Raw genomic sequence first — 27,458 nt, 5'->3', positions numbered from 1 at the left:
TTTGTAAAATTTAGATTCGATTCTATTCCTTCACGATTTCTACATCCTCTCTTAAAAGTTCCGGTGTTACTCAAAATGCTTCTCATTTTGTATCTTGTCCTCAGATCTTTGTCTTCATTTTCCCTGGTTTAACCAAATATAATTTTCGATTGCTGCTGGTTACGTAAATTTCCTTGTATCTCATTGTTTAATGTGTAAGTTTCCTAAGATTAGCCGATGCAGCCAAGGCACATTGAGGTCAACATCTATTGATACATGAGTTTACAGATTTATTGCATTATTACTACGACTGCATAAAAAAGGCTAAATTTATGTTCTAAGCTTTTTTATAAGACATTCAGGCAGAATCCAAGAATTTTCCTAACGAGGTAATTATCACTTACTTAGACCTGTTCTTGACTCACGAGGTAATTATCACTTACTTAGACCTGATCTGGGTGCAAGGAATGACCATACTATTCACTCTGGAAGAAAAAAGCACCTTGTTGGAAGATAGGTATGTATTTGAACCTTCTAGAATTACGTCTCTTTCTTTATGTAGTCTTTTGTTTATTAAAATTGCATTAGTTTTATAATTCCTTGTCCAAAACATTAGATATGTTTTAAATGAAATGTTCTTTTTTTGTTTTGATGCAAATATGTGTACCTATACATTTTTTCACGTAAATATATTCATCTACTCTTATATTTTGACTATTCATTTTATCGATCATTTGTGTACACATCTACTCTTATATTTTGACTATTCATTTTATCGATCATTTGTGTACACATGGCCACATTCCTATATATGATTAACAATTTGCGCCGTTTGTTTTTGCCACGTAGTGCTCTATATTTTTATGACTTCGAATGGAATTTTAGTATGCAGCTAATGGAGTGACTAATGAAAATATCATGTTTTCATACAATAGCTAATTACCACTAACTTCTTCAAAACTATTTGTTCCCAACTTAAAGGATATCTAAGGATCGAAGTGACACATTGCAGAGTTATAGTTTCATATAAACTGGGTTAGGTTGTGCAGTTTTCTCTTCATTTTTAGAGCATACACTTACATTATTGTTTTTCTTCACTGCGAGGAATTACACAACTACTGTTTCTCTTTCCTCTCTGTCAATAACTATTCCATTACTCCAATGACCATCATATTCACTCTGAAAGAAAAAAGAACCTCACTGTAAGATAGGTATGTACTTCAACCTTACTTCTAGAAATACGTCTATTTCTTTGTGTAATCTTTTTAAATTCAGAATGCATTAATTTCCTAAACTTCTCCCTCAAAAGCTTAGATATGAAACTGTGCATTATTTTTGTTTCGGTGTAAATGTGTACCTATAAATTTTCCACATATTTGTTCATCTATTCACATATTTAATCATCTATTCTTATATTCTTTTATTATCGTTACAACAGTTCGTAATAGAACACTGCACAATTGTGTTTTCTCATGCATTCTTATATCCCTGTATTTATAATGACCACCCTATTCATTCTAAAAGAAAAGAGCCTAGCTGTAAGATAGGTATGTATTTCAACCTTTTAGAATTACGTCTCTTTCTTTTCATAGTCTTTTAAAATTGAAATTGCATTAATTTCCTAAAGTTCCCCAAAAGCATAGATATGAAACTGTGTATTTTTTTTCGGTGCAAATGTGTGTACATATGTATTTTCCACTAATATATTTCTCGGTCTCTGTTGCTGGCGGCGACTGGCACAGGACGAGGGAATGTGTGGACCTGGGGTTCGCTGGTCTCGCCCTCAACTCTGACTGCAACGCTCTATGTGAGGTCGTTACGGACCGTCCTGCGAAGACATGTGCCGTGCGAAGAACTAGGCTTCACTGGTTTCGCCCTCTGACTGCAACACGCTCTCTAATTTCATCAAGGACCGAGGTACAGATGGTTGAATGGTGTTGCAACACATGCTATAGCAACGCTCATTGCTTTTTGCCACTTTACTGCTACTTATGGATATTGTTTCCTCCACGACCTTTAATTTTGTGTACTATAATAGAGAATAGTCCTCCGACCATTTATATATGAGCACATATATTTTTTATTTCTCTTTATAACGACGCCATAAGATCAGTTTCTACTTTTCAGAATCTTCAACCCATTCTTCATTACATCATATTCTGTTTAGCAACTTTCACGCCCTTCTTTGTCATATCAAATTCTATTTTGTGACCTTTCAAACTCTTCATTACACCAGATCCTATATTTCTAGAACGTCTGTAGCAGGACTGCAGGAGACGACCTCTTTTGCACGTATTTATCTCCCGCTACAAAATCAAACAGACTTGATGAAGACGTACTTATGCTGATAAACATAATGCCACTAGACATGTTCAATTAATATCTTCTCTACATATTTTTGTATGATCCGATTTTTTTGCTTACTTCTACAACCCTATATATTACATTATTAATCACATAAAAACTTTTTATGTGCATACTTTTACTTACCAACTATTTTCTTTGTGTTTCATACTAAATTTTACATCGCGCGCAGGGCGCGCAAGATACACTAGTAAAAAGTATTAGCCCTATCAGTATACACTTGTCAGACAGGATGGTATGACCAAATATTTAATATGACCAACTAATCATATTTAATTGAAAGTTCCACGATCATATAGTCATGAACACTTAAAACTGATGTAAAATAGATTACTAATCACTATTATAGAAAGGTATATAATTCAGCATCAATTAAACCTTTTATTCCATCTGTACCAAAATAGAAGTCGTTTTAGCCTTTTAATAAATTCATTCAATAATTGATGTATGTGTTTTGTATATGTGTCTAGATTCATTCTCATTCATTTGAATATAGACATAAAAATGAAGACGTAATACGACTACTAATTTGGTACAGAGGGAGTATTATATAGTTTCTATATGAAACACATAGTGCATATGAGTATATCAATCAGCAGCAGCATAGACTATTCAAGTGTAAACCAGGGAAGACAGAAGATTAATCAGAAAGATATTACCTAATAGTAAATGAACGCAGATGATTAGCCGTCATGCAGTGTAATATTTCAAGATGCTACCTCGCATTTGACTATTTACCTACTTGTCAATGACTAATCAGCCAATGCAACCAATTCTTTTACTAGAAAAAACTCTCTAACCCATGACCCAACAAAACCCTTTTGTCATACAGGAGGTTAGAATAAATCATCTCTCATAGCTCCAAAATGCAAGAATAAAAAATAACAAAGTACTATAACCAAATGCACTCGTTTCAGCACTTAAAAATAATGGGACAGGATACACTGCTTCCCTCAGAATTTCCAAATATAGTATCTGGAGCTGGAGAATGCCACTCCTGCAAGCAAAGGATGCTATATATGATCAAAGAACAAAACAGATAGGATCTGATATATTTAGCTGGTTATCTCTGAAAGATTCTTTTCACAGGCCTGTTTGTTTCGGCTTTTTTCTGACAAGCTTTTCAGAAAAACTGGATGTGGGGAGAATCTGAGTATCGTGAAGATTACGTGTGGAGGGAGATGAAGGGGTTCACAGGGTTTAGGATCTAGAAAGTGACGGATTCCTACTTTCGTGATGACTCAGCCAATTTTTTGTTCACATTGATTTTATATGGTTATCTCCAAAGTGATTCTCACAAAAGCTGGCTGAAAAACTGGGTGTTTGGCAGTCCGCAGCAACTTCTGACGGCCAGAAGCTGCTGAGAAGCCGAAACAAACAGGCACATAGGAAGAGAATCTGGCTGTTTGGTTCAGCTTTTTTCTGACCAGCTTTTTCTGAGAATTTGGTTGTGGAGAGAATCTAGTTGTAGGAAGAATCTGAGTATCATGGTGATTACGGACGAAGGAAGATGAAGTAATCCAAAGGGTTCAGGATCTAGAAAGCGATAGATTCCTACTATCATGACGACTCGACCGATTCTGTGTTCATGTTGAATTTGGCCGTTTTTTGCCAAAGTGATTCTTATAGAAGCGGGCTGAAAAGCTGGAGCGTTTGGCAGTACGCACTACACAGCAGCTTTGGTGGCCAAAAGCTGAAAAAAGCCCAAACAAACAGGGCTCAAGAATCTTTACCCTTCCAGTGCCTCTTTAGGAGAAAAGTTTTAGGAACTTTTAGGATCCAGTTTAGTTTGTCCTAAAAGCTTAAGGACTTCCGGTGCCTCTTTAGGAGAAAAGTTTTAGGAACTTCTAGGATCCAGTTTAGTTTGTCCTAAAAGCTTAAGGATTTGGATTCCAAATTCTCCTTTCTAAACAGTGCCCTAGGAGGTATTTTAGTCCTGCCCTTTGTTCACTGCAGTCACATTGTTCTGGTTACATTTTAATTCTTCCATTTTCATTTGTTTAGCTGTTTTGTCAGACATCATGATTAATTATCTATGATTGATACATATTTAATATTGCATCAATTCTCTAGAACAGCTACCGTTGTTATTTGACTGCTACTTCATCAATCAGGACTCAAGATATGATTGACATGTAATGTACAAGGTTGCCAAAATGTAATTTGACCAATAACTTAGTTTACCATCATACCATGTGTATATGTTTAGTACTCCATTCCAAATTGCTTTAACTATGTATTTAGTGTTGAATGGTGTAGAAACCCTAACCCTTGAGTGGGCAGGGCGTAGGGATGAAAATGGTTTCGGAATTTTTCGGTATTCCAAAAACCAATTTCGAAAATTTTCGATCGGATTCATTGGTAACGGTATTTTTCGAAAACGGAATCGGTTTTCGGAATTTTCTATCGGAATCGGTATCAGAATCGGCGTGGTGTTTTACCGACCGTTTCCTTCGGTTACCAGTTTTTGTCGGAAATTACCGGATTTATGTCTCGGAATTTTCCGGAATTGTGTCTCGGAATTTTCCAGCATGTGATTTTTCGCATCGCATGTACGTATCTAGATAAGGATTACTTATTTTTGTATTTTTTAGATGCCTTAAGATTTTTTTGGGATAGAAGGTGTTGGAAGGCAGTTGAGATTAACAATTTGGTCTTTTCCACACACTAGGTTTTAGGGTTTTCCTGCGAGGTTGTGAAAAACTCTTTATGTGAGGAAAAAATATTTCATAAGTAAGCATGCCTTGTCAGCTAGATCGAGTGGATATTGTGAATTGTGAACTTTGAGTCTATGAACTTGTGATTTTTATGAACTTGTTATACTATGAACTTGTGATCTTTGTAAACTTTTGATATTATAAATTTGTGATCATTGTGAACTTGTTATATCATGAATTGTGAACTTGTGGTCTTTGTGATCTTTTGTCAACTTTGTTGTATTATGAAGTTCGATATGTTTACCGATCGTATTTTAGATTTCGACTGTTACCGGTGTATTTTCCGCACCAAACTTTCGTTTCCGATGTTTCCGAAATACCGATATCGTTTCCATTTCCGGAGTTACCGTTTTTGATTTTGTTTCCGATAAAAAATATGAAAACGGTAATGGTTTTAGTGTTTATCGACTGTTTCCGACCGTTTTCATCCCTAGCAGGACGTAGCACTGTAGGTGAGAAGGACAAGGTCACGCCAGCGGGCATAGGTGGAGGAAGCCAGGTCGAGGATGACGGGAACCAGAGATGTTCTGGAGACCTGCTGCCTGGGCGTGGAGTTTGACGATGATGACGGCTTCGTATTCCAAAGGACGGACGACCACAAGGGGCTCTAGGAGAGGCTCAAGGTAGGGAGAGCCACGCAGATGGCACTCAACCTCAACAAGCTTCTTGGCGAGGGTATCGACAACAGTGCGTTCATGCTCCCAGGCAAGAGCAGCGATGCGTTCGCGCTCCCGAGCAGTAGCCACAACGGCCTTGGCAGCCTGAGGGCCGCAACGAGGGTGGATTGAGTCGTGGCAACATTGGATTGTGGGAGGGTTGTCGGCGGAGGTGCACAGTAGGCACCTGAGATGGAGGGAGTGATGCCAAAGGCGATAGCAGTGTCCAGGCCACTCGAGGCCACACCGATGACATGGAGGCTGGCAGCAGTGAGGCCCGGGCTAGCCAACCCTAGACCGGACACGAGCAGCACAACAGGGGCCATGTCGTGTCCGTCTGTGCCCAAGCCACTGGTGGCTGGGCCAGGCTAGGGGGCACACTTGTGGCAGGGGCGGGAGTGGCGGCAACGCTGATGGTAAGGGCTCGGGCAATCGCGCCGGTGGGTGGGACTCAGTCTGCCGCACCTACAACAGGTGCGGGAAGGGACGCGCACCGGCGACAGCAGGGGCGACCACAGTCACCCAACGATGAGGAGAGGGGGGAGAGGAGCTAGAGGGAGATGAGAAATAGTCCATGGCTCTGACGGTGGTGGCAGGTGCTGGAGATGCCAGGCGGCGGCAATCAGGGTTCAAGGGAGCTAACAGCTAGGGGAGGGAAGGAGAGGAAAACATGGCTAGATACCAGGTTGAATGATGTATAAACCCTAACCCTTGAGTGGGTTGAGTATTCATATATGCATTAGGTTACATGGGTTGGGCTTTAGGTCTAGGCCTATTACATTTAGACAAGAAGTTACAATCTAACATTTAGACATAATGTAATCGGTCGGTAGGGGAAAGACCGCCCCCATGGTATTATATTAAGAAGCTCAATCGGAGATCTAAGTGTATAACAAAATCTATGTATCTAGAAAAGCCAAAACGTCTTATAATTTGGAATGGAAGGAGTACTTTTTGTGGGAAATATGCAGATATTATTTTCACATATCCAATCTGGATATCCTTAAGAAAAACAGCACTATTTTTGACCACACATTCCATATAGGAACTTATTTTTATTGGAGGGAGTATCTTAGAGTGAAACACCTCCATTTCCTCTGGTTGAATGACTATAACTTGACAATGATAATGATGAAGGTGTTTGGCGAGCTATAATCCTTGAGAACGGTACATTAGTGTAGAAAAATATATCTTATTTAGTTTTTTTCTTATTACAGCTCTCTGTTCCAAACTTCAGAACCTCCTACATCAAAGGTCTGGTTTTGGCGTTTTGCCACAGATCAAACACATACCTTTCATCACTGGGAACAAAAGACTGCTTCGAGACTGAAAATTTGCTTGATGGCAGTCCCAGTCCATCTAATAGAACCTCCAGTCCCCCTATACTTCTGAAATGATTTTGTGCACGAACATTTTCAGATATAGTTGACCTCAGAGAGTACAAAGTTATAAAGTGGAGTGACAAGTCAGTCCACTGCTCTTTCAAATTCAATCTTCGAATAACCCTTAGAAGTTCTGCAAAAAAAATATGTAAGATATGATGATGAAAAAATGTGGTTAAATGATATAACAAGTGGACACTTCATTGGAACAATTTCCTTGAATGCTCTGCCAACTGAAGCATATAGAAAAAACATGCTATACCTTGGTATGGAAAACTACTCTACACATATTTACCACAACTTAAATCTATTTACTAGTTACTACAAGATTTAATTAAGAAGTTTGCTACCTCGAACTACCCAGGAGAGCCGCACGTCATTTCATTAAAAATTAAGAAGTTTAACACCACACACTTTTTTTTTCTGGAATACGCAGGAGAGCTGCGCATCTTTTGTATTAAAAGAAGAAAAGAAAGGGGGAGAGACCCCAATACAGCACACACACCACTAGAGACTAACTACGGATCACCGACTAAAACAAGTAGGAAACACGACCCACACCGCTGTTTTAAGCCAGCAACTCTTCGACTTGGAGGAAGGACAAGACAACACCACACACTCTACACGTTTATTAGCGGTTTCACAGATATATTGCATTCCATCCCAAATTATGTCATTTCAATTTTCTTGGAGTCAAAGCATCCCAAGTTTGACCAGATTCATATAATAAAATAATAACATTTATGATATCAAATAAGTATTATTAGATTCTTCATTAATTATATTTTCATAGTATACCTGTTTGATGTCATAAATCTTTGTAATTCTCTCTATAATTTTGGTCAGACTTGTCACTTGAGATGCTTTGATTCTCCAAGAAAGTTAAAATGTCTTATAACTTGGAATGGAGAGAGTATTTGTTATCTGAAACAGTTGCATTTTATCACATGCAAACGTCTTCAACGCAACTTAGATTCTTAGATATCTAAGAGTGCATAATATAGTACATTATGTAAACCAAGAGAAGACACAGTGCTGCTGGTGATGGTATCAAGGTACATCTTACTCTCTCTGACCTCACAAAAAATATGATGACAAATAGAGGGAAATACCTCTGAACAAACAAATCTACACCTGACAAGTTTTATTAACAAACCAACTTTTAGTAGCTAGCCAAATGTAAAAGGAACACAAATGTTGTACTAGGCAATACAGTTCAGGTTTGGAGTCGGTTGGGAAATGAAACAGAAGTGATTCAGATTCACCCTCCTGCGCAGAAAATTAAAATAGTGTAGAAAAGATCTAAGCTTTTTCGGATTAGTCATCAACATTCAGGGCATTGTTATTAAAACGACGTTTAAACGACAAAATGCTATTAGGATGCTTTTTTTCTCGAACGCACAGGAGAACTGCACGTCATTATATTAAGAGAGGAAAAAAGGTCCAAGAGGACCAAAGTACAATGCCCAGAGGGCAAGCAAAACCAACAAGACCAGATTGGAACCCAGCCTAGACCCTACTAATACTTGCTAACTGTTTAGCCCCAGCCCTATCCCAGCAACTCAGCTCACCCAGCTAAAACGCTGTAACGTTTTGCGACTTGACGTAAAACGACGTTTTTGGCGCTTAAATGTCATGTTTTGGCGTTTAAACGCTGGATGAAAAAAAAACGCCACATTTCTAACGTTTTAGTCTTCATGCCCAACTGTGAAATTCGGTCCAATCCAGTTTCTATTCAGGCATTCAGCCCTGCCCTCACTCTCGCTCAGGTGCTCGTGCTCCTCCCCCGTACCATATCCTCCCGCCCGACCGCCGGCACTCCAGGCCGTCGGCTCAGGCTGCTTTGTTGTTCGCTCATCCCCTATGCCCCATCCTACCGCCCAACCGCCAGTCCAGAGCCCAAGCCGCCGCCACTCCAAGGCAGTTGCCGGTGCAAGGAGAGTTGTGTCAGCCAACTCAGGCTGCTAGAGCTGGGTCCGTGGCGCAAGGGAGGTTGTGTTCCGTCGGACCATCCGCGCAAGAGGAGGCTGCTTGCCTGACCCTGCGTCGCCCACGTCGTGCACGACCGATCCACGCTGCTGGCGCCGTCCACTGCTCTTCTGCTTCGTTGTCGACGTCGTCCAATCCGCAACGTCTGCTCCTTTGCACACGCAAACGCCCGTCCGCTACCTGTATCTGCCTCTTGGCATGGACAGCACACGCCGACGTCTGCCCGCTACCTGCATCCGCCTCTTGGCATGGACAACACATGCTTATGCTTCTCACTTCTCAATCTCAGTTTCTTTCATTTTTTGACATCTGCTTGGAGCATTGAACTGGTACTAGTAATCTGGTATGTGCCTACTGCCTACTAACCTCTCAGGAGCTCTGTTGCTCGCTTGCTGAAGCAGTTGAAGTTCTAAACATATGCATTCCATTATTGTAGAGAAGATTAGAGGGGAAATGGCTGATTTTAGCACAGAAGCATATGCAGCTGGCTCTCAAATACAAAGTGATGGATATGATCCACTAAAAGATCCAAAAATAAAGCCCAAATCTGATGATCCAGGTTGGAAGTATGCCTATTATGTAGAGCCTGGCAAGCGAGAGTTGATCCAATGCACCCTTTGCCCAAGGCAGATTAAACGAGGAATCTTGAGGGTGAAGAAATGTAACACCACATCCACTCCCGAACCAGTTACTTACTCTTAGCAGCCCTCTAGGATCATAGACCATCCCCAACACGAGTCTTTTTGTCTGCACTTTGTCCTCACTCAAGCACACCTAAGAAAACTTTCCGATCAGTCACCCATCCCAAAATTGCTCCGAGCCAAACACGCTTAAGCCAGAGGTTCTTTTAAGACAGGCTTCCAAAAAAAGATGCGCCTTGTTGGCGTGATTATTCTATCAATGACTCAATTCTATTAAGTCTTGGGCCAGGATATCACCATCCATCCGGGCCAGGATATCACAATCGACCCCCTTTAGAAGACCGACATCCTCGTCAGTCAACCCATGTCAGAAACCTCCCATCTTGGCCACGTCTGTGTCTAGTGTCGTCAAATGCCATGTCATGTGACCACTCTGGGCTCACATACGCCATGTGACATATGTCCGAACCCCTAGCCTACACACGCTCGTAAAACCGCAAGGGTCAGCTCTGATACCATTAGTAACACCCCGTCCACTCTCAGGCCAGCGGTACTTACTCCTGGCATCCCTCTAGAATCATAGACCATCCCCACATACCAACATGAGTCTTTTGAGCGCACTTTGTCCTCACTCATGCACACCTAAGAAAGCATCTTGGTCTGTCACCTATCCCAAAATTGGCTCGAGTCAAGCACGCTTAACCCAGAGGATCTTTTAAGACATGCTTACGAAAAAGAAGATGCACCTTGTTGGTATATGTATTCTATCAATTCTATTAATCATTGGGCCAGGATATCACCATCCATCCGGGCCAGGATATTTTTTTCTCGAACACGCAGGAGATCTGCGTATCATTCCATTAATAGATAGAAGAAGGTACAACACACCACACACGACACACACCTGACACGACACACACACACATGACACAACAAGACACAAGACGCAACACAGCAACCACACACAACCACTCTGAACAAGCCACTAGACTATCCCCCTGGGTCAAGCATAAACATAAGAGTTGAAAGCAGGTTCAACCCTTTTGCCCCGGCACTACACCACATCCTGAGCTCATCGCTAGCGAGGGTGAGAGCACTCGCCAGGCTTGGCGATCTCCCATTAAACACGCAGTCGTTGCGATGACGCCAAAGGCTCCAAGCGCCAAGAATAACTAGAGAATTGAAGCCGGATTGGAGATCACGGGGAATCTTCTCCACAGCTCTGCTCCACCAGTCATCAAGGCTGCAACTAGCATTATCTGGTGAAAGGTTAGGCAACCCAGACCTGCTTAACAAGGAATACCAGAACTGTCGTGCAAAGACGCAAGAGATGAGAAGATGTTGTATTGTTTCCTCTTCTTGGTCGCAAAGGGGGCACACACTGGGGTGGGGTAGCCCCCTTCTAGCAAGACGGTCTGCGGTCCAGCATCTGTTGTGCATGACAAGCCAAAGGAAGAAACTGCACTTTGAAGGTGCCCAAGATTCCCAAATGCGCTCATATGCTCCCAAAGAAGTGGAACCAAGAAATAACATATCATAAGCCGACTTTGAAGAGTATTGGCCTGTCGGGGAGAATTTCCAGATATGCTTGTCTGGCACTCCAACATTAATGGAGTAATCTGCAATGACTTCACTAAGAGTTAAAAAATCAGAGAGGACATCCCAAGTGATGGTGCCTCTCAGGTCCCGAATCCAAGCCATCTCCACGATACCTTCAGCCACCGTTCTCCTATTGGTAATCCTGGTCGGGACGATGGCAAAAATATGAGGAGTTAGATCCTCAATCCTCAACCCCATCAACCATCTGTCCCTCCAAAATAAGGTGTTACGACCATCACCAATTTCTGTAATCAAAGCTGTAGAGAGGATAGATTTCAGAATGCTGGAACTCTGGAGGGGTAAATCAGCCCAAGACTTCGAGGGATCTGTTTTTTCCAACCACAGCCATCTAACCCGAAGGGCCCAATTCAGCTTTTGTAAATCTGAGATGCCAAGCCCACCAAGCTCCTTTGGGCGTGTCACTTTGCCCCAAGCGACTAAGCAGTGGCCACCGAGCACATCCTTACGCCCTTTCCAAAGAAAGCCACGTCTAATCTTGTCAATGGCTTTGATAGCCCACTTAGGTAAATCCAATGCCATGGCGTGATATATAACTGTTGTCGTGAGCACATGCTGCACCTGGATGGCTCTGCCAGCTCGAGTCATCAGGTCGGCCTTCCAATTAGGTAAGAGGTCTGCAAGCCTATCGATTAGTGGTTGCAGCTGCTCCTTGCTTAGCTTCCTGAGGGAAAGAGGCAGCCCGAGATATTTAAGAGGAAGTGTTTCAACTTTGCAAGGAAAAATCTAGGTTACCATTTCCATGTCTACCGGAGAGCAGTGAATGGGAGCCACACTGCTTTTCTGAACATTGGTTTTAAGCCCCGAGGCGTCCCCAAACAACTCCAAAATCCTTGTTACCAAGTGCAGATCACTAGCAGCCGGTCTCAAGAAAATTACCACATCATCAGCATAGAGCGATATTCGGTGCTGGATGGAGCGAGTTGAGAGGGGTTGAAGCAAACCCTCATCAGCAGCTTTAACAATTAGGCCATTGAGAACATCCATAACGATGATGAAGAGAAGAGGGGATAACGAGTCCCCCTGCCGCAGGCCCCTCAAGTGTTGAATGAATTCCCCAGGAACTCCATTAAGTAGAATTTGGGTAGAGGAGGTCATAAGCAGCCCACTGATCACATCTCTCCAAATGGGGCCGAATCCAACCTTTTCCAATACTTCAAGTAAGAAGGACCAAGACACCGAATCGAAGGCCTTGGAAATGTCCAACTTGAGAAGGATTCTGGGCTGTTTTTGAGCGTGCAGCAGTCTTGCAGTTTGCTGAACTAACAAGAAATTATCTTGGATGAATCGGCCCTTGATGAACGCACTTTGGTTCCTAGAAACCAGCTTGTCCATATAACCACTAAGTCTGCTTGCCATGATCTTCGTGATTAATTTTGCGAAGCTGTGGATCAAGCTAATAGGTTGAAAGTCCTTGGCAAGTATGGCATCCTCTTTCTTAGGCAAAAGAGTAATGAAGGCTGTGTTGAGGTATCTGAAATTCCGGAAGTCCTTGTTCCAGATAGCCATGATAGCAGCCATAATGTCTTTTTTGATGATTGACCAACGGACCTTATAGAAACGGCATGTGAACCCATCAGGCCCCGGGGCTTTGTCCGGAGGAAGCTGCTTGATGGTATTCCACGCCTCCTCCTCTGAGATTGGCTGCTCGAGCCCCTGAAGGTCAGTGTGCTGCATTTCTAAGGTGTCAAGGTTGACAGTTCTGGATCTTTGCTGCCCTGTACCAATCAGATCTGAATAAAAGGACCGGAGCACCTCTGCCTTATCACTATGACTGGTCACCAGCTGCTCCCCGTCTTGAATTTTGGCTATGAAATTTTTTCTTTTCCGATAACGAGACCAAGAGTGGAAGAGCCTTGTATTAGCATCACCATTGTATCCACCCACAAGATGTTTCTTGTGATATCCTGGCCCGGATCTAGTCCTAGCCATCGAGCGGATTAAGGATGCTCTCTGTCTCTTGCATCCTTAATCCGCTCGATGGCTAGGACTAGATCCGGGCCAGGATATCACAAGAAACATCTTGTGGGTGGATACAAAAATATCCTCAAGTGTCCCAATGCCACAACTACGGTTGCTAGAGAGTTGGAGGCGGCTTTGGATGAAGGAAAAGAGGATAGACCAAAGGGAGAGTACTTTGATGAAGCTGAATCAAATGAGAATGAAGATGATGTTGTGGAAGTAATTGTGTCAGCATCCAGAGGAGGCAACAGCACTGGAACAACCGGCAAAAGAAAGGAATTATCAAGCAGGCCATCAACCGTTGGGGCAACAAAAAAGTCAATTACAACTTTGCTCCGACGTACACCCCAAGAGGTTGTAGAGGAAAGGTATGCCAAGGGGGCAACTCAGAACCATCAATGTTGCAATAAAGCCCAAAGAAAAAAGAGAAGTTGTTTGTATGGAGATAGCCAAGTTTTTCTATGAGTGTAGCATACCCTTCAATGCTGCCAACTCAAGACAATTTGAGATAGTTGTAGAGGACATTGCACAGTATGGTACAGGGTTCAAACCCCCTAGTTTCCATGAGCTACGAGAACTATTGTTTGTGAAGGCTGTCAAAGAGATAGATTGTGAGAAGAAGCACGAGAATGCATGGAGTCAATATGGCTGCACCCTCATGTCAGATGGATGGACAGACAGGAGGGTCACCGTTTGATCAACTTCCTAGTTAACAGCCCTAAAGGTACATTCTTTTTAGAGTCGGTGGATGCATCGAGTGAGTCTCATGATGCATGCTTGCAGAACTACTAGACAAGAGAATTGACAAGATTGGCAGGGATAAGTCATAGGTTGTAACTGACAATGGTGCCAACTACAAGGCTGAAGGGTGCATTTTGGTTCAAACCACTCCTACCTTATTTTGGACCCCTTGTGATGCTCACTGCTTAGACCTTATGTTGGACGACATAGAAAAATTGAAGAATTTTAAGAAGCCTATTGCGTGTGTCGTCATGTCACAATATTCATATATAGGCATGGGAGGATTCTAAGTGAGATGAGGGTGCATACAAAAGGTATGGATCTTGTGAGGTCTGTCGCTACTAGATTTGCTACTAAATTCCTCACCTTGAGAAGTTTACATAAGCACAAGGATGCATTGAGAGCATTATTTTCTAGTGATGTTTTTGATCGCTCCAAAGTAGCTAAAACAGAAGCAGGGAAAAAAGTATATGAAATTGTTTTCTCAACACAATTTTGGAATTCAGTTGAGGACTGCCTTAGACCTTCTTTAGTCTTTACCACTACTTGTGCTTCGATTCATGGTTGATGGTGATGAAAAGCCAGCCATGCCTGAGGTTGCAGCAGCTATCAAGATAGCAAAGCAAAAGACTACTTCATCATTCTCTACTCAAAAGTCAAAACAAGAACTCTTGCCTCAGCCGCATCATGAAAATTGTTGACAATCGTTGTATGAAACAAATGGATACTCCATTGTATGGAGCAGCACTCTACTTGAACCCTAGAAAATTTTATAGCGTGAAGCAAAGTGATGATGAAGGCTATGTTGGAGAGCTAAGGGGTTGCTTCAATGATGTACTTGTTAAAATGGTGTTAGGTGAGGACCTTAAAGATAAAATTTATGCTCAGGCTGTCCTTTATGAGAACAGAAGAGAAGCATTTGCAAACCCAGTGGCTATTAAAAATGCACAAACAAGAAATTCATGTGAGTATTCTAAAAGTATCACTTTATTAGTTACTTTCAGCAAGAATAACTTCATTTCCAGCATTTAAATACAACCTATTTTGCCATTTTAGTTGATTGGTTGTTTGCATATGGTGGCCGTCGAACCATTGAGTTATATAAGTTTGCAAGGCGGATTGTTAGTCTTTGTGCTTCATCATCGGTTGCGAGCGGAATTGGAGCAAGTTTTAATTTGTAAGTTAACTAACATGATCATATTACACAATTCAATTTGCAATTGTTACCCCTTTATTTATTGTTACTTGCAACTTGTAGATGCATACCAAGAAAAGGAACAGGCTAGAGCACAAAAGATTGGATGATTTGGTATATGTTTCATACAATAGAAAGATGGTCGCTATGTTCCAAAAAATGCGTGAAGAAGGAAAGAACTTTGATCCTTTGGTTCTTGAAGATTTTGATTGGGACAATGAGTGGGTTGATACATTAGCTAATTCAACTCTTGTTGGGGATGACCCTCTTTTCATATGGGAGCATGTTGATCATGCCGTCGGTGCATCTACATAACTTCAAGGCCGCAACTTTCCCAGTAGAGCTCATGGCATTCAAGTGTCAAGATTTGAGGACGATGTAGATGGGCTTGAAGTGGGTGAACGGAATGAAGATGATGAAAATTTTGTGCTTGACGACCTTGATATGGATGGTGATGAAGCAACAAACAACAGTGGAGCTATGGTGATGAGAAAGACAAAGACAACGATGATGTTGGTATAGATGTTTTGGATGATGGTTATTGAGATATGATAGAGGGAGATTGAATAACGCTTGTATGCTTGCAGTTGTGGACATTGCATTCCACTTTAGTTGCTTTTGTGCTATGTTTGTGGTTGTGGACTATTGGATATTTCATTCCACTTTGTTTGCAGTTGTCGACTTGCTATTAGCTGAACTTGTGTTATTGTGGTAATGTGATTGTGGACATGCCATGTTGCACAATATTATTATGTGAACTTATGTTGGTTGTTTGGTATTTAACTTAATGTTATTGTCCGAAATTATGATATATTGATATTTTCATATGTTGTTTAAAACTACGTTTAAACTTTGTTTAAAATGTTTAAAAGTCAAAACTCCACCCATGACATTTCCTATATTCTTCTTAATATATCGATGTGCAGTTAACCTTGATTCAGGGTTGGCACTCAAATGCTCAATTCTTTTTACCAAAACAAAATTTAATCACATCAGCAAACCCATGGTTAAGACTTAAGACTATAATCAAGAGTCTTGGCACCAAACATCTCATGTAGTACTTTCTATCATGTTCTTAGCTTCATAGTGGAACTACATGTAATCATCATCTTTCCAATGATATTTCATTCCTAAAATATTCCATTTCTATAGGGCATACTTAATTTGGAGAAGTCAAACTTCATTGAATTTGATTAATGGATCATCAACTTGCATGCATGGGTACCATACAAAAATTGCATCAACATGATGTTGTAACACGACAAATCAGGTTTATTTTTTAGTAGTTGATAATAAATTATTGTTGAAGAAATTTGCAGTTAAAGTACACTTTTAAAGACTTCTCCAAATCCTAATACACCTGATAAAAGAACCGGAGGGAGTACGTTTCTAGAAATTGTGTAATGCACTTGAATTTCACCAGACAAATGAGCAAACTAGACTCACACCGTGCTTTAAGAGTAACTCAACAATCACGAGTAAGTCTTATAATGATATTATCATTTACCAACGTTGAGAAGGTAACTTTACCTACTAACCAATTGACACCACCAGCTTCCATAACTGAAACAATGGCCTTTTTCTGCCAATTTCTATCAAAAACCATGCTTTTGGAAGTATTTGGAGCAACTGTGGCCAAATAGTTGCTCGATAGGGTATGCCTGGAGCTGTTTAGTATAAACTGTGAAATCCTTGTTGTATTTGGTTCCAGATCCATGAAGTTTGAAATTATTGTAACAATGTACACAAGAACCTTTTGCATCGTCCTCATGTTCTCTACAGTTTTATTTGACAGTTGTTCATCTGCGGCAAGCAAGCTGGTCAAGGTCTTCAGCTTTACAACTGCGGCTGAATATACAAGAGAAAAATCAGCTAGGACAATATCCACAGCAAAAGTAAACATATACCTGTTATCATAGTCTTCTACTACAAAGTGAAATTGTTGTCAAAGAAAGAAATGAAAAGGAAATGAAATGAATCTAGAAGTATTAGGAAATGAATAAATCTAGAAGTATTAATACTATAGCCAAGTAGAGTATGAATCTAGAAGTATTAGGAAATGAAATAAATCTAGAAGTATTAATACTTACAGCAAAGTAAAGAGAGTGTACCTTTCAAAAGTGCAGTGACCTTCTGCACACCTCCATAATAACTAAACACTTTACAGTTATGCACTGAGCGCGTGAGAATTGTCAAGCACTCTAAAATTGTCAAACCTTCTGCGTTTAATCCCAGGTCACCCAATAACTCCGAAATGTTAGCAGAGGATTCTGGACAGCTGCTGCCTAACAATGCAGGAAAAACAAGATCCAAATTTATCATTTTTTATCGAACGTGCAGGAGAACTGCGTATCTTTATATTAAAAGGGAAGGAGACAAGGCAGAGATCCTGCCAAAAGAACAAAAAGACAACACAAAAAAAAAACAGAACAAGACCAGATGTCTAAGGACCCGGCCACATTCAAAGACCTAGCGAGAACCAAGGATCCAAGGCCCTTAGCACCAGCCATAACCCAACAAACTGATTCATCAAGGAAGCTTCTCTGAATCCTTCTCAGCAAAGGGGAATCCCCATCGAAGATCACCTTATTACGATGAAGCCAAATACAACATGCCCCTAAGATGATGACACTGTTAAGCCCCTTTCTTGTGCTTTTGGGCACATGACACTCCACCTGTTTCCACCACTTTGTGAAGGAAGGAGCATCAACAGCTGGCGTGAGATGACCCAAACCAAAAGGGGATAACAAACTGCCAGAATTGGTGAGCGAAGCAGGAGATTAGGAGGTCTTGGATTGTTTCTTGCTCTTGGTCGCATAAGGGGCACACCACCGGGTGAGGAAGACCTCTCTTTTCTAATCTGTCAGCAGTCCAACATCTATTCTTCATAGCCAACCAAAGAAAGAATTTGCATTTTGGTGGAGTCCAGGTTTTCCAAAATCTTTTCCACGGTTCAAAAGGAGCTGAACCAGCAAACAAGCTTTGATAACATGATTTAGAAGATAAAACTCCTGAAGTAACATGTCTCCATCTATGTTGATGTGGGTCCTGTGATAAATGGACCTCCCTGAAGGAATCCCAAAGCAGCAAATATTGTTGAAGGCCCAACAGAGAAAGAGGAGCTCTAATATCATTGACCCAGCGGAAATTATCAAGGGCCTGAGCTACGGTTGTAGAGGACAGAGCTCTTTTGCCCACCTTGGCAGCTACTTCTGGTGCAATGTCCCTGATTGCCGCCCCATGCATCCAATTGTTAGTCCATAACAGGGTACTGACCCCATTCCCAATAATAGATATCACAGATTTTGCAAATAAGTCTTTGACATGTTGCTGCAAAGAAATGTTAAGACCCTGTCATGGTCTGTTTGGGTCAGTTTTTTCTAGCCATAACCACTTTGCTTGCAGTGCCCAGCTCTTAAACTGCAGGTTAGGGATCCCAAGACCCCCGAGAGAGATAGGCTTTGTAACTGTTTCCCAAGAAACCAGACAACTGCCTCCATTAGCTTCCTTCCTTCCTTTCCAAATAAATTCCCTTCTGATTTTATCAATTTCTTTTATCACCCACTTGGGGGTATTCATTTCAATGAGAAGGTAGATGGGGATTGCTGAAAGAACAAAACGCACAAGAGCTGTCCTACCAGCAAGGTTAAGGAGGTGTGCTTTCCAATTTGGAAGCCTCTCTGCAATCATCTCTACCCAAAGCATAAAATCACATCTTCTTAGCTTTTTATCTGAAATTGGAAGACCCAGATAAGTGCAGGGGAAAGAAGCTGAAGAACAGTTCAGAATGCTGCAGCCTTGCTGAATGGAAGAATCCTCACAACTTATAGGAATAGCACAACTTTTATGTATATTAACCATGAGACCATAAGCTGCACCAAAACAATCTAAAATGACCTTAACACAATTCAGATCCTCTTCAACTGGCCTAACAAACAACACCACATCATCAGCATATAAGGAAAGCCTGTTTCTGATACCTGCTTCACCTAAATCATACAGAAGACCTCTGCTTTCAGACAGATTAAAAAGACTACTAAGGACGTCCATCGCCAGAACAAAAAGCATAGGTGAAAGAGGGTCTCCTTGACGAAGACCCCTCCTGTGCATGATGAAGTTTCCGGGGGAGCCATTCAACAGCACTTGAGTGGAAGAAGTAGCCAGAAGATTTGAAACCAAATTACGCCATTTAACACCAAATCCAAGGTGAGATAAGACCAAGAATGAAAGCCCAAGAAACCGAATCAAAGGCTTTAGAGAGCCTCTTCCTGTGCAAAGACTTAATAGATTGCTGCACCAACATATAATTATCATGGATCGACCTCGCCCTCACAAACGCACTCTGATTAGCTGCAACCAAGCGATGTAAATGGGGAGCCAGGCGATTTGCAAGGATCTTGGAGATTAACTTGGCAAAACTGTGGATGAGGCTAATTGGCCTGTAATCAGCAGCTGTCGAAGCATCCATCTTTTTAGGGATAAGAGTGAGATAAGCTGAATTCAAATGTCCCAACTGATGTGTGTTTCCATGATGAAGAGTAAATAGGGCAGCCAACAGATCGTACTTAATAATATGCCAACCGGTCTTATAAAATCTACCTGTGAATCCATCAGGTCCAGGTGCTTTATCCGAAGGGAGGCTCAAAATAGTGTCTCTAACCTCTTTTTCAGTGAAAGGAAGATCCAGGGCAGATAAATCAAGGGCAGCCCTATGGCAGCATGATAGATTAAGAGTAAACTGCCTCTGGGGGTCAGAGCCCAACACATTAAGATAGTAATTATGCAGCACCTCCTCCATTTGCTCCTGAGATGTGACCACCCTGTCGCCATCCAACATACTATGGATATGATTCTTCTTATTACGGTAGTGGGACTGCACATGAAAGAAGGATGTGTTGGCGTCACCCTCCTTCAAATAGAGAATCCGAGATCTCAAACGAGCAATAGTTCTTTCAAGCGAAGCAAGAACCAAGCAATGCTGCTTAAGCTTCCTCAATAGCCATGACTCCTCCCAGGTTAACAGCCTTTTGTCCTGGGCCATTTACAGTCTATGAAGAATTTCTCTAGCCCAACCAAGCTGAGCCTTAACATTTCCAACATTCTTATGTCCCCAGGATTGCAATTTTCTAGCCAACCGTCTAAGCTTTAAAGACAGCCTTACCAAAGGACAGGAAGCCTGAATTGGCAGATTCCAGGAAGCAGACACTTCATCTAAGAAACCCTAAAACTCTTCATGCAACTTCAGGATTATGGGGCAGTGGTCAGAGGTAACTGAAGCAGTACTAACCTGGGCATGATCAGGGAACAAGTCCTCCCAGGTAGAAGTGCAAAAAACATGATCTAATTTAACCAGAGTGGGGGAATCTCTCTGGTTAGACCAAGTAAACTTCCTACCATGAAGAGGAACAACTTTGAGATCCAAATCATTGATTAAACTTCTGAAATCCTGAAGCAAACTCCTATTGATATTGGAATTGTTCTTGTCGTCAGAACTATAAATCATATTGAAATCCCCAGCCACGATCCAAGGATCACCACAAACTGTTTTGACTTCCCTGAGTTCTTGAAAAAAACCGTACTTGAGAGAGTCCAAGTGTGGACCATAAACACCTGTAAACCACCAATGTGGCCCATCATCACGAATTCAAGACTGAGGGGCAGGGATTAAAATTCTATCAACCGGTTTGACAACGTTGTGCTTGAACAATTGCAGAGCCGAAGAGAGACCAGAGTCATCATGCAGAACTGGATCAGTGAGAATCACCTTTCTCCGGGAATAAACCTTAAAGCAAGGAGGTTTAGCCTTGAATCTGTCATCAAACTGGATCTGGCCATTTAAAATCAAAGAGGTCCCATTCACAGAAACATTCAATTCAGACTCCACCGCCACTTCTAAGCAAGACCTTGTGTCAATAGCTGGTGACAAAAGGGGCACCTGGTCTGTAGCAGAAGCAAAACCCTCAAAGAAAGGGGTAGCAGCAGACTCCACAAGCAGAGGTGGGACCGAACGAGGGGAGACCATGGTTTTTAAAGCGGTAAGGCGAGACAAGGCGTTGGACCACCGCCTGGACGCCTAGGCGGCGCCTAGACGACGCCTAGGCGATGTAGGCAGGCAAGGCGCCTAGGCGTTGGACCTCCGCCTGGACGCCTAGGCGACGCCTTAAGAACAGTGGGGGAGACCAAGGAGGCGGGCGCTGAAGCGTCCACCGGAGACAATTGCATTAAAGGCTCTGCAGAAGGTGCCACCAACACAGGGAGCGAGGTGCAAACCGCTGGGCCAGAGGGAGACGAGGTGCAAACCGAGTATATGAGATGTGACTTTGGTACTACAATTAGTGAAGATGGAGATGTAAGCTTGGGAGGCCAGGTAGTACCAAAGAAGGACATCTTCCGTTATTTGGGATCGATGCTACAGAGAGATGGTAATATTGATGAAGATGTTAGCTATAGGATCAAAGCGGGGTGGATGAAATGGCGTCAAGCATCGAGAGTCCTATGCGACAAGAGAGTGCCACATAAGTTGGAAGACAAGTTCTACAGGACGGCGATTAGGCCTGCCTCTGTTTTCAAGTCGTCCGACTAATCGCGATTAATCGCGATTAGTCGGGCTGGTCGCCGGTAAGTGGCCGATTAGCCGGACGACGCGATCAGACGTTCTGGTCGTCCAGATCATCGATTAAGCGTCCAGATCGTCCGATTAGGCGTCCGATTAGTTGATTTCTGGTCGTCCAGTGGCGGCTAGGGTTTACTATTGGGCTTCATCCTTTTTTGGCCCATCTACAGTAAGCAATATAAACCGCTTGCCTCCCCTGCCGAAACCCTAGCGCTGCCGTAACCCAAACCCTGCCTGCACCCCTGCCCATTGTCTGCCCTCTACCGCCGTCATTTGTCCAGTGCATTCACCGGCGGCTGCTCCAATACACCGGCGCCGGCTCTCCTGGACTCCACCAGCGTTGTCTCCAGACCAGCACCAGTGAGCAGTGACGAAGAGGAACTGATGACTGGTGCTGGTCCCTTCCTTCTCCCCCTTTTCTATCTTATTATCAGTATGTCTACACTCTGCGGTCAGTTGTTCTTGACTTCTTGGTTCTTACCATCACAGCACCAGTGCATTCTGCAGTCTCTAGTTACAAATTCAGACTTTCATTTCTGCTGCTTCACTGCTTGTAATTTCAGACTCAGTTCAGAGTTTCAGACTTATATAGTGCCTAGCCTATTGGCTATTGCAGTATTGCTTGTTATATACAGCTATATACATATATATGTCCAGAAATTGTATGGGACGATTAGGAGACGACCTGAGGTCGACCAGGACCGATTAGGCGTCCTAATCGTCGCCCTAATCGCGATTAGGCGCCTGGTCGGTCCTCTGTGACGACCAGCTGGTCGCCCGACTTGAAATCAGTGAGGCCTGCTATGTTATATGGGGCTGAGTGTTGGCCTACTAAGAGACGACATATCTAACAGCTAAGTGTCGCAGAGATGTGTATGTCCGTTGGATATGTGGGCACACAAGATTAAACCGAGTGAGAAACGATGACATACGCGATCGGCTAGGAGTAGCGCCAATTGAAGAAAAGCTTATTCAACACCGGTTGAAATGGTTTGGGCATGTCCACCGGAGACCCTCATAGGCACCGGTGCACGTGCACATAGGCATCATAAGACGGGACAATAATGTGAAGAGAGGTAGAGGACGGCCCAACTTGACATGGGAGGAGGCAATCAAAAGGGACTTGAAGGAATGGAATATCCCAATGGAGTTGTGTTTGGATAGAAGTGCTTGGAAAGAAACTATCCACGTGCCCGAACCGTGATTAGGCATTTTCCCTTTTAGTGCTCTCAAAAGCTTTTTTCCCCTCCCCTTCCTCTTTCTCTTTTTGGTGACTTCTTGTTGGGTTTCAACTCTAGCCTACCCCAACTTGCTTGGGACTAAAAGTCTATGTTGATGTTGATGCCTTTCTTAGAACAACATGAAAAAAGATCCAGACAGACTTATGAATGGCAGCGTGAAAATTAGAGCTGTAGTGTCAAATACTCAAGTACAGACCTCAAAAGTTGTATGATATAATATAAGAAATGGTGAAATGAGCTACTTTTTGTTCGATAGATCCACTTACTCTCAGTGATAGATGAAGTTATTTGAGAAATCTCTTGAATGAGAATAAGGATGACCTCAGAAGGATGACCAGTAGAGCATCCTAAAATTGTATCATCTGATAACGATTCATGATCGATTGATTGCTCAATATAGCCTGGCTCCCAATCTTTAAATGCTTTTACAAAATGCATGACAAATGTTTGCAGAGTCTTCTTCTTCTCAGCCTATATGAAATACAATAAAATGAGGAAACATGATCTCACTTTGAAAAGTACTTCCTATAAAATGCTACATAAGCTTAGTAACTTCAAGTGTATCTATGTTTATGCTAAAAGCGAAAAATCCTTATAGTTCCATCCTTGTAGTTCAATCTTTAAACTAAGCTATATGATCTACAGATAAATTAATACTGTTCATGGTCTTGGATTTTTTTCCCTCCTGTCCTCATACAGGATACCAGGTGAGAAAGCTAGTCAAATTACTCAGTTAACCAAGTTATCTCATGGGAACTGTTGAAAGATAGGACAAAACACATTGACTGATTGTCATAAGTGTTACACTGAAATCAGGACACACCTGCTGAGAGCTTTAATGCTAGGATGCATGTGATGCAATAGGTACTAGTTATCAAACGATTATTCAATTACATCTGAGATAATCCAAGGAAAGGTCCATGAAGGCAAACCAACATTGTCAGCCAGGTACCTTGTCAATGCCACTCTCATACTTGTGCCAAAGCGCATTAAGGACTCCTTCCTCACCATTGTCACTGGAATCAAAAGACACATGATTGAGAGAGAAGAGACATAAGCATATCAGATTGTGTTGTGAGTACAAGGAGCACTGAAAGTCCAGTTCACCAGGATGTAACCCTAGAGGAAAAACATGGACACGCAACATATTGACAGAACTTGTTGGTATCTAGTCCAAAATCAACATAACAGAAGCATTGGTGTGCGTAGGTATAACAGCCAGGGTAACCCACTCGGCCATAGGATTGCCTGATTCATCGCACCCTCCCTCCATTACACGCTAGAAAAGATACTTTTACCCTTCATCATCTGTTTAACTGTCAGCCACACTGGCATAGAAAAGTATGACAAGGAAACTAGACACCACAACAGCATTATACCGCTACAGCTTAACCAGTTAAGCTTCAACACATCCATCTAATTTCATCGCAGCTATCCATCAGCACGAGTTAATACCGGTATGCTTCAAAAACCACCAACGACAGCTCAAATGTGGCAAAGCACAGAAGCGAAGAAGAAAATCATCAGCGAGCTCGAGCTCACTCGCTAGCAAATGGCGGACACCAGCACCAGGGTTGAACAAGCAAGTCGCATTGCGCACGGCAGGCGAGGCAGGCGCAGTTACCTGAAGCGGACCCTTGGGGATGGCGGGGCGGCGAGCCTGTCGGCGGATGGGGACCCGACGCCTCCTCGGTCTCCGCCTCCGCCGCCCCCGCCGGCGCCGGCCCCCGGCGAGGCGGGCGTCGACTTGCGGAGGAGATCGGCGACGCCCTTGACGATGTTCATCGCCCCCGATCCGGCGCTAGCGGCGGCGGCGGCGGCAACAGCGCATCACCTCCGCGGCGAAGAGGACGGCGACGCGAGGCGAGCCCGCAGGATTCGGTTCGGAAATCCAATCCAGCCCAACCCGATCCCCAGGTGGCCAGGTAGTGATAGAAGTGGACACGGCGAGATCGCGTGAGGGGAATTGCAACAGGACAGGATAAAATGTTCCCGGTCGGTTTTCTTCCGATCAAGGGGTTTTTTTTCTTGAACAGTCAGATCGAGGAGTGCGAGGGGAGAGATCCGGACTCCGGAGTTCTTCTGGAAAGAAGGGAAGCAATGGTCAGGGGTTGTTTCTCGGTATAGGAGAGAGTTGAGGGAGGAAATTACAAAATAACTAAACTGTTTATAGGGGCTTTTGTGACAAAATACCGTTAGGGCTCGCCGGCATGCTTTTTGTGCTCTTTTGCGCTGAAAGCCTTGAGAAACCTGATAATCCTTGTCTTAACTCAGAGTTGACCCAGCTGATCCGTTTTCATGTTTTTGTGCTCTTTTGTGCTCTTTCGCCAGAAGCCCCGAACTCAGCCTTAAGCCGATACGGATAGCCAATTTTCATGTTTTGATTTGAAACGGAATGCTCATGCCCATGCTAGTGTTAAATTCATAGGTATCGAATTGTTACTATTTTGTTTTAAGTTATATTTACATGATAAAGAAATTAGTTCGATTGAGCCTTTTTAAGAAAAAACTTTTTTAGTTCGTTATTTACCAATGATGCCAAGAACAACCAGTAATTGTAAGTTTCTTGAATACGACTTCTGTTTGTATGTGCTTCCACCACATTGGTAAAGATAAACCTATATCCTATAGATAAAAGGTTTGATGTTTATACAAAACAAGATTTTTGTCATACATGTTTTCACGCTATTATGCTCTTACAAAATCTACGGTTGATACTTATTCAACCAAATATCTTTTAATTTTTCTAAAATCATACGGTCACAACAACTTTCTCACGTCTCACATCTATAATTAGATTTTTAGAAATCCACAGCCGAACCAAATAGATCATAAGTTAGATGACTTACTTAGCTGATCATTCTTGTACACTACCATGAGGTACTAGTGTATTTTGCGCGCACTTGCGCGCGTGCTGGGTCCATTAACATGGTTTAATGTAAAGAAAGTGTACATGAACATGTATAAGAGTTGTTATGAAGCAAATAAGCATATGGAAACATGCTATGACGTAAGCAAAAGGCGCCACATGCTTACGAAATTTATAGCTGAATTTGGTTGCTAACCACAGTTGTAGTGTCAAATGAAATTACAATATATAGTAAGTAGCATTTAAGTAGCGTACTCAATATGCAGTAATAGTGTGTTTCTAGAGGTTGCATAAGTCAATACAGTTTTAGAAATGTTCCAACAGTGGGTTCATATGTACACAAAAGGCTTTTATATTAAAAAGTGATGGAGCTCTTCTAATGCTTGCAAAAAAACCAATACTTGTACATACATGAGAAAAGGAGTAAGATTATTTATGCTAAAAGTGTGTTAAATATGTAACAGGTGCAAAGGAGAATAAGAGGAAAACATGAGGATAGTATGCAAAGGATTGTAGACGGTGTTATACCTTCGAGTGCTTCATGGTGGGGTAGCAGTCTTCATTTTTTGAACCCATAGAATACGGCAGCTCTTTGTTAAGTTGGGTATGCTTCATCCTGTATGCATTATTATTGTATCAGTATGGAATAGAAGTTGCAGCTGTGAAATTGACGGGTAGACATTGTTCTCATTTTCTAAGTGATATCTTGTAACACTTACTTTTTTGGAGGTGATGGTAGTTCGAGCTTGGTCAGCTGATCCATGTCTTTGTGGACGACTTGTGAACGATAAGATAAACATTGCTATCTTACTACGGTAGTCCAAAGTGGGAGAGCACTTTTGTACCGAGGAATTTGTAGGTGTTTAACTTGGAAAACATGTTTTTACCATTTGTTGCAGAGGCATTAACAGTATACAGATATCTATCTTCATTAGTATATATAGAAGTTAAGCATGTAAGTACACTGAATTTACCTTCGCACTGCGTGGCACATCGGAATATGCTAGAACGCATCGAGCCTATGAATACATTTCATTAGGTTGTATATCTAAGAGTTGATTTGTTAAAGTTACAAATATTTTTAAATAAGAAGCTTTGTACTGTATTTTGTACACGAAATCACACTTTAAACTAGCAAGCATGCATAATGCAGTATATATCCAATGTGTGGATAGATGGTAGATTTAAGTATGTGCTAATTAGATTGTTGGTGGAACACATAGACGCATTGGTAAGAATCCTAGGGCCGAACAGGACATCAAACATTAGTCTATTAGTGAACAACCAGCACGAAGGAAACTAATGCTAATTACCTCAGCAACGAAGCCTCGCCGACAAAGCCACTGAGGTGCAGAGGTATCACTCCACGTGCTTCGATAAAAGAGCAGAAACAAACAGTACCTATAAGACGTGGAGCATTTAAACTTAGTTCAAGAAAGGTAACTGTAAAATCACTACTCGCCATGTAGCGGACAACCAGTGTGAATGGAAG

At 42.2% G+C, this 27,458-nt stretch overlaps 1 protein-coding gene across 4 annotated transcripts in view; it reads right to left on the bottom strand.

The window, feature by feature from the left end:
• Window positions 1-25,211, bottom strand: part of LOC100382952 (uncharacterized) — a 55,061-nt gene extending 29,850 nt beyond the window's left edge. For 3 of the 4 annotated variants that reach the window (XM_023302219.2, XM_023302220.2, NM_001350030.1), the window contains 7 exon segments: window positions 24,722-25,211; window positions 24,050-24,113; window positions 23,364-23,568; window positions 17,355-17,528; window positions 16,774-17,091; window positions 7,009-7,231; window positions 3,287-3,340 (listed from right to left, as the gene is read on the bottom strand). In XM_023302219.2, coding sequence (XP_023157987.1) covers window positions 3,287-3,340; window positions 7,009-7,231; window positions 16,774-17,091; window positions 17,355-17,528; window positions 23,364-23,568; window positions 24,050-24,113; window positions 24,722-24,882 — 1,199 coding nt within the window. In that variant the 5' untranslated portion in view covers window positions 24,883-25,211. 4 annotated transcript variants of the gene reach the window in all.
• Window positions 25,212-27,458: the final 2,247 nt, after the last annotated feature.

The sequence above is a fragment of the Zea mays genome, chromosome 4, assembly GCF_902167145.1.
Source record: "Zea mays cultivar B73 chromosome 4, Zm-B73-REFERENCE-NAM-5.0, whole genome shotgun sequence".
Classification (NCBI taxonomy): Eukaryota; Viridiplantae; Streptophyta; class Magnoliopsida; order Poales; family Poaceae; genus Zea; species Zea mays.
Note: the sequence above shows the minus strand (reverse complement) of the source record. Positions and strands in the feature narration are given on the sequence as shown.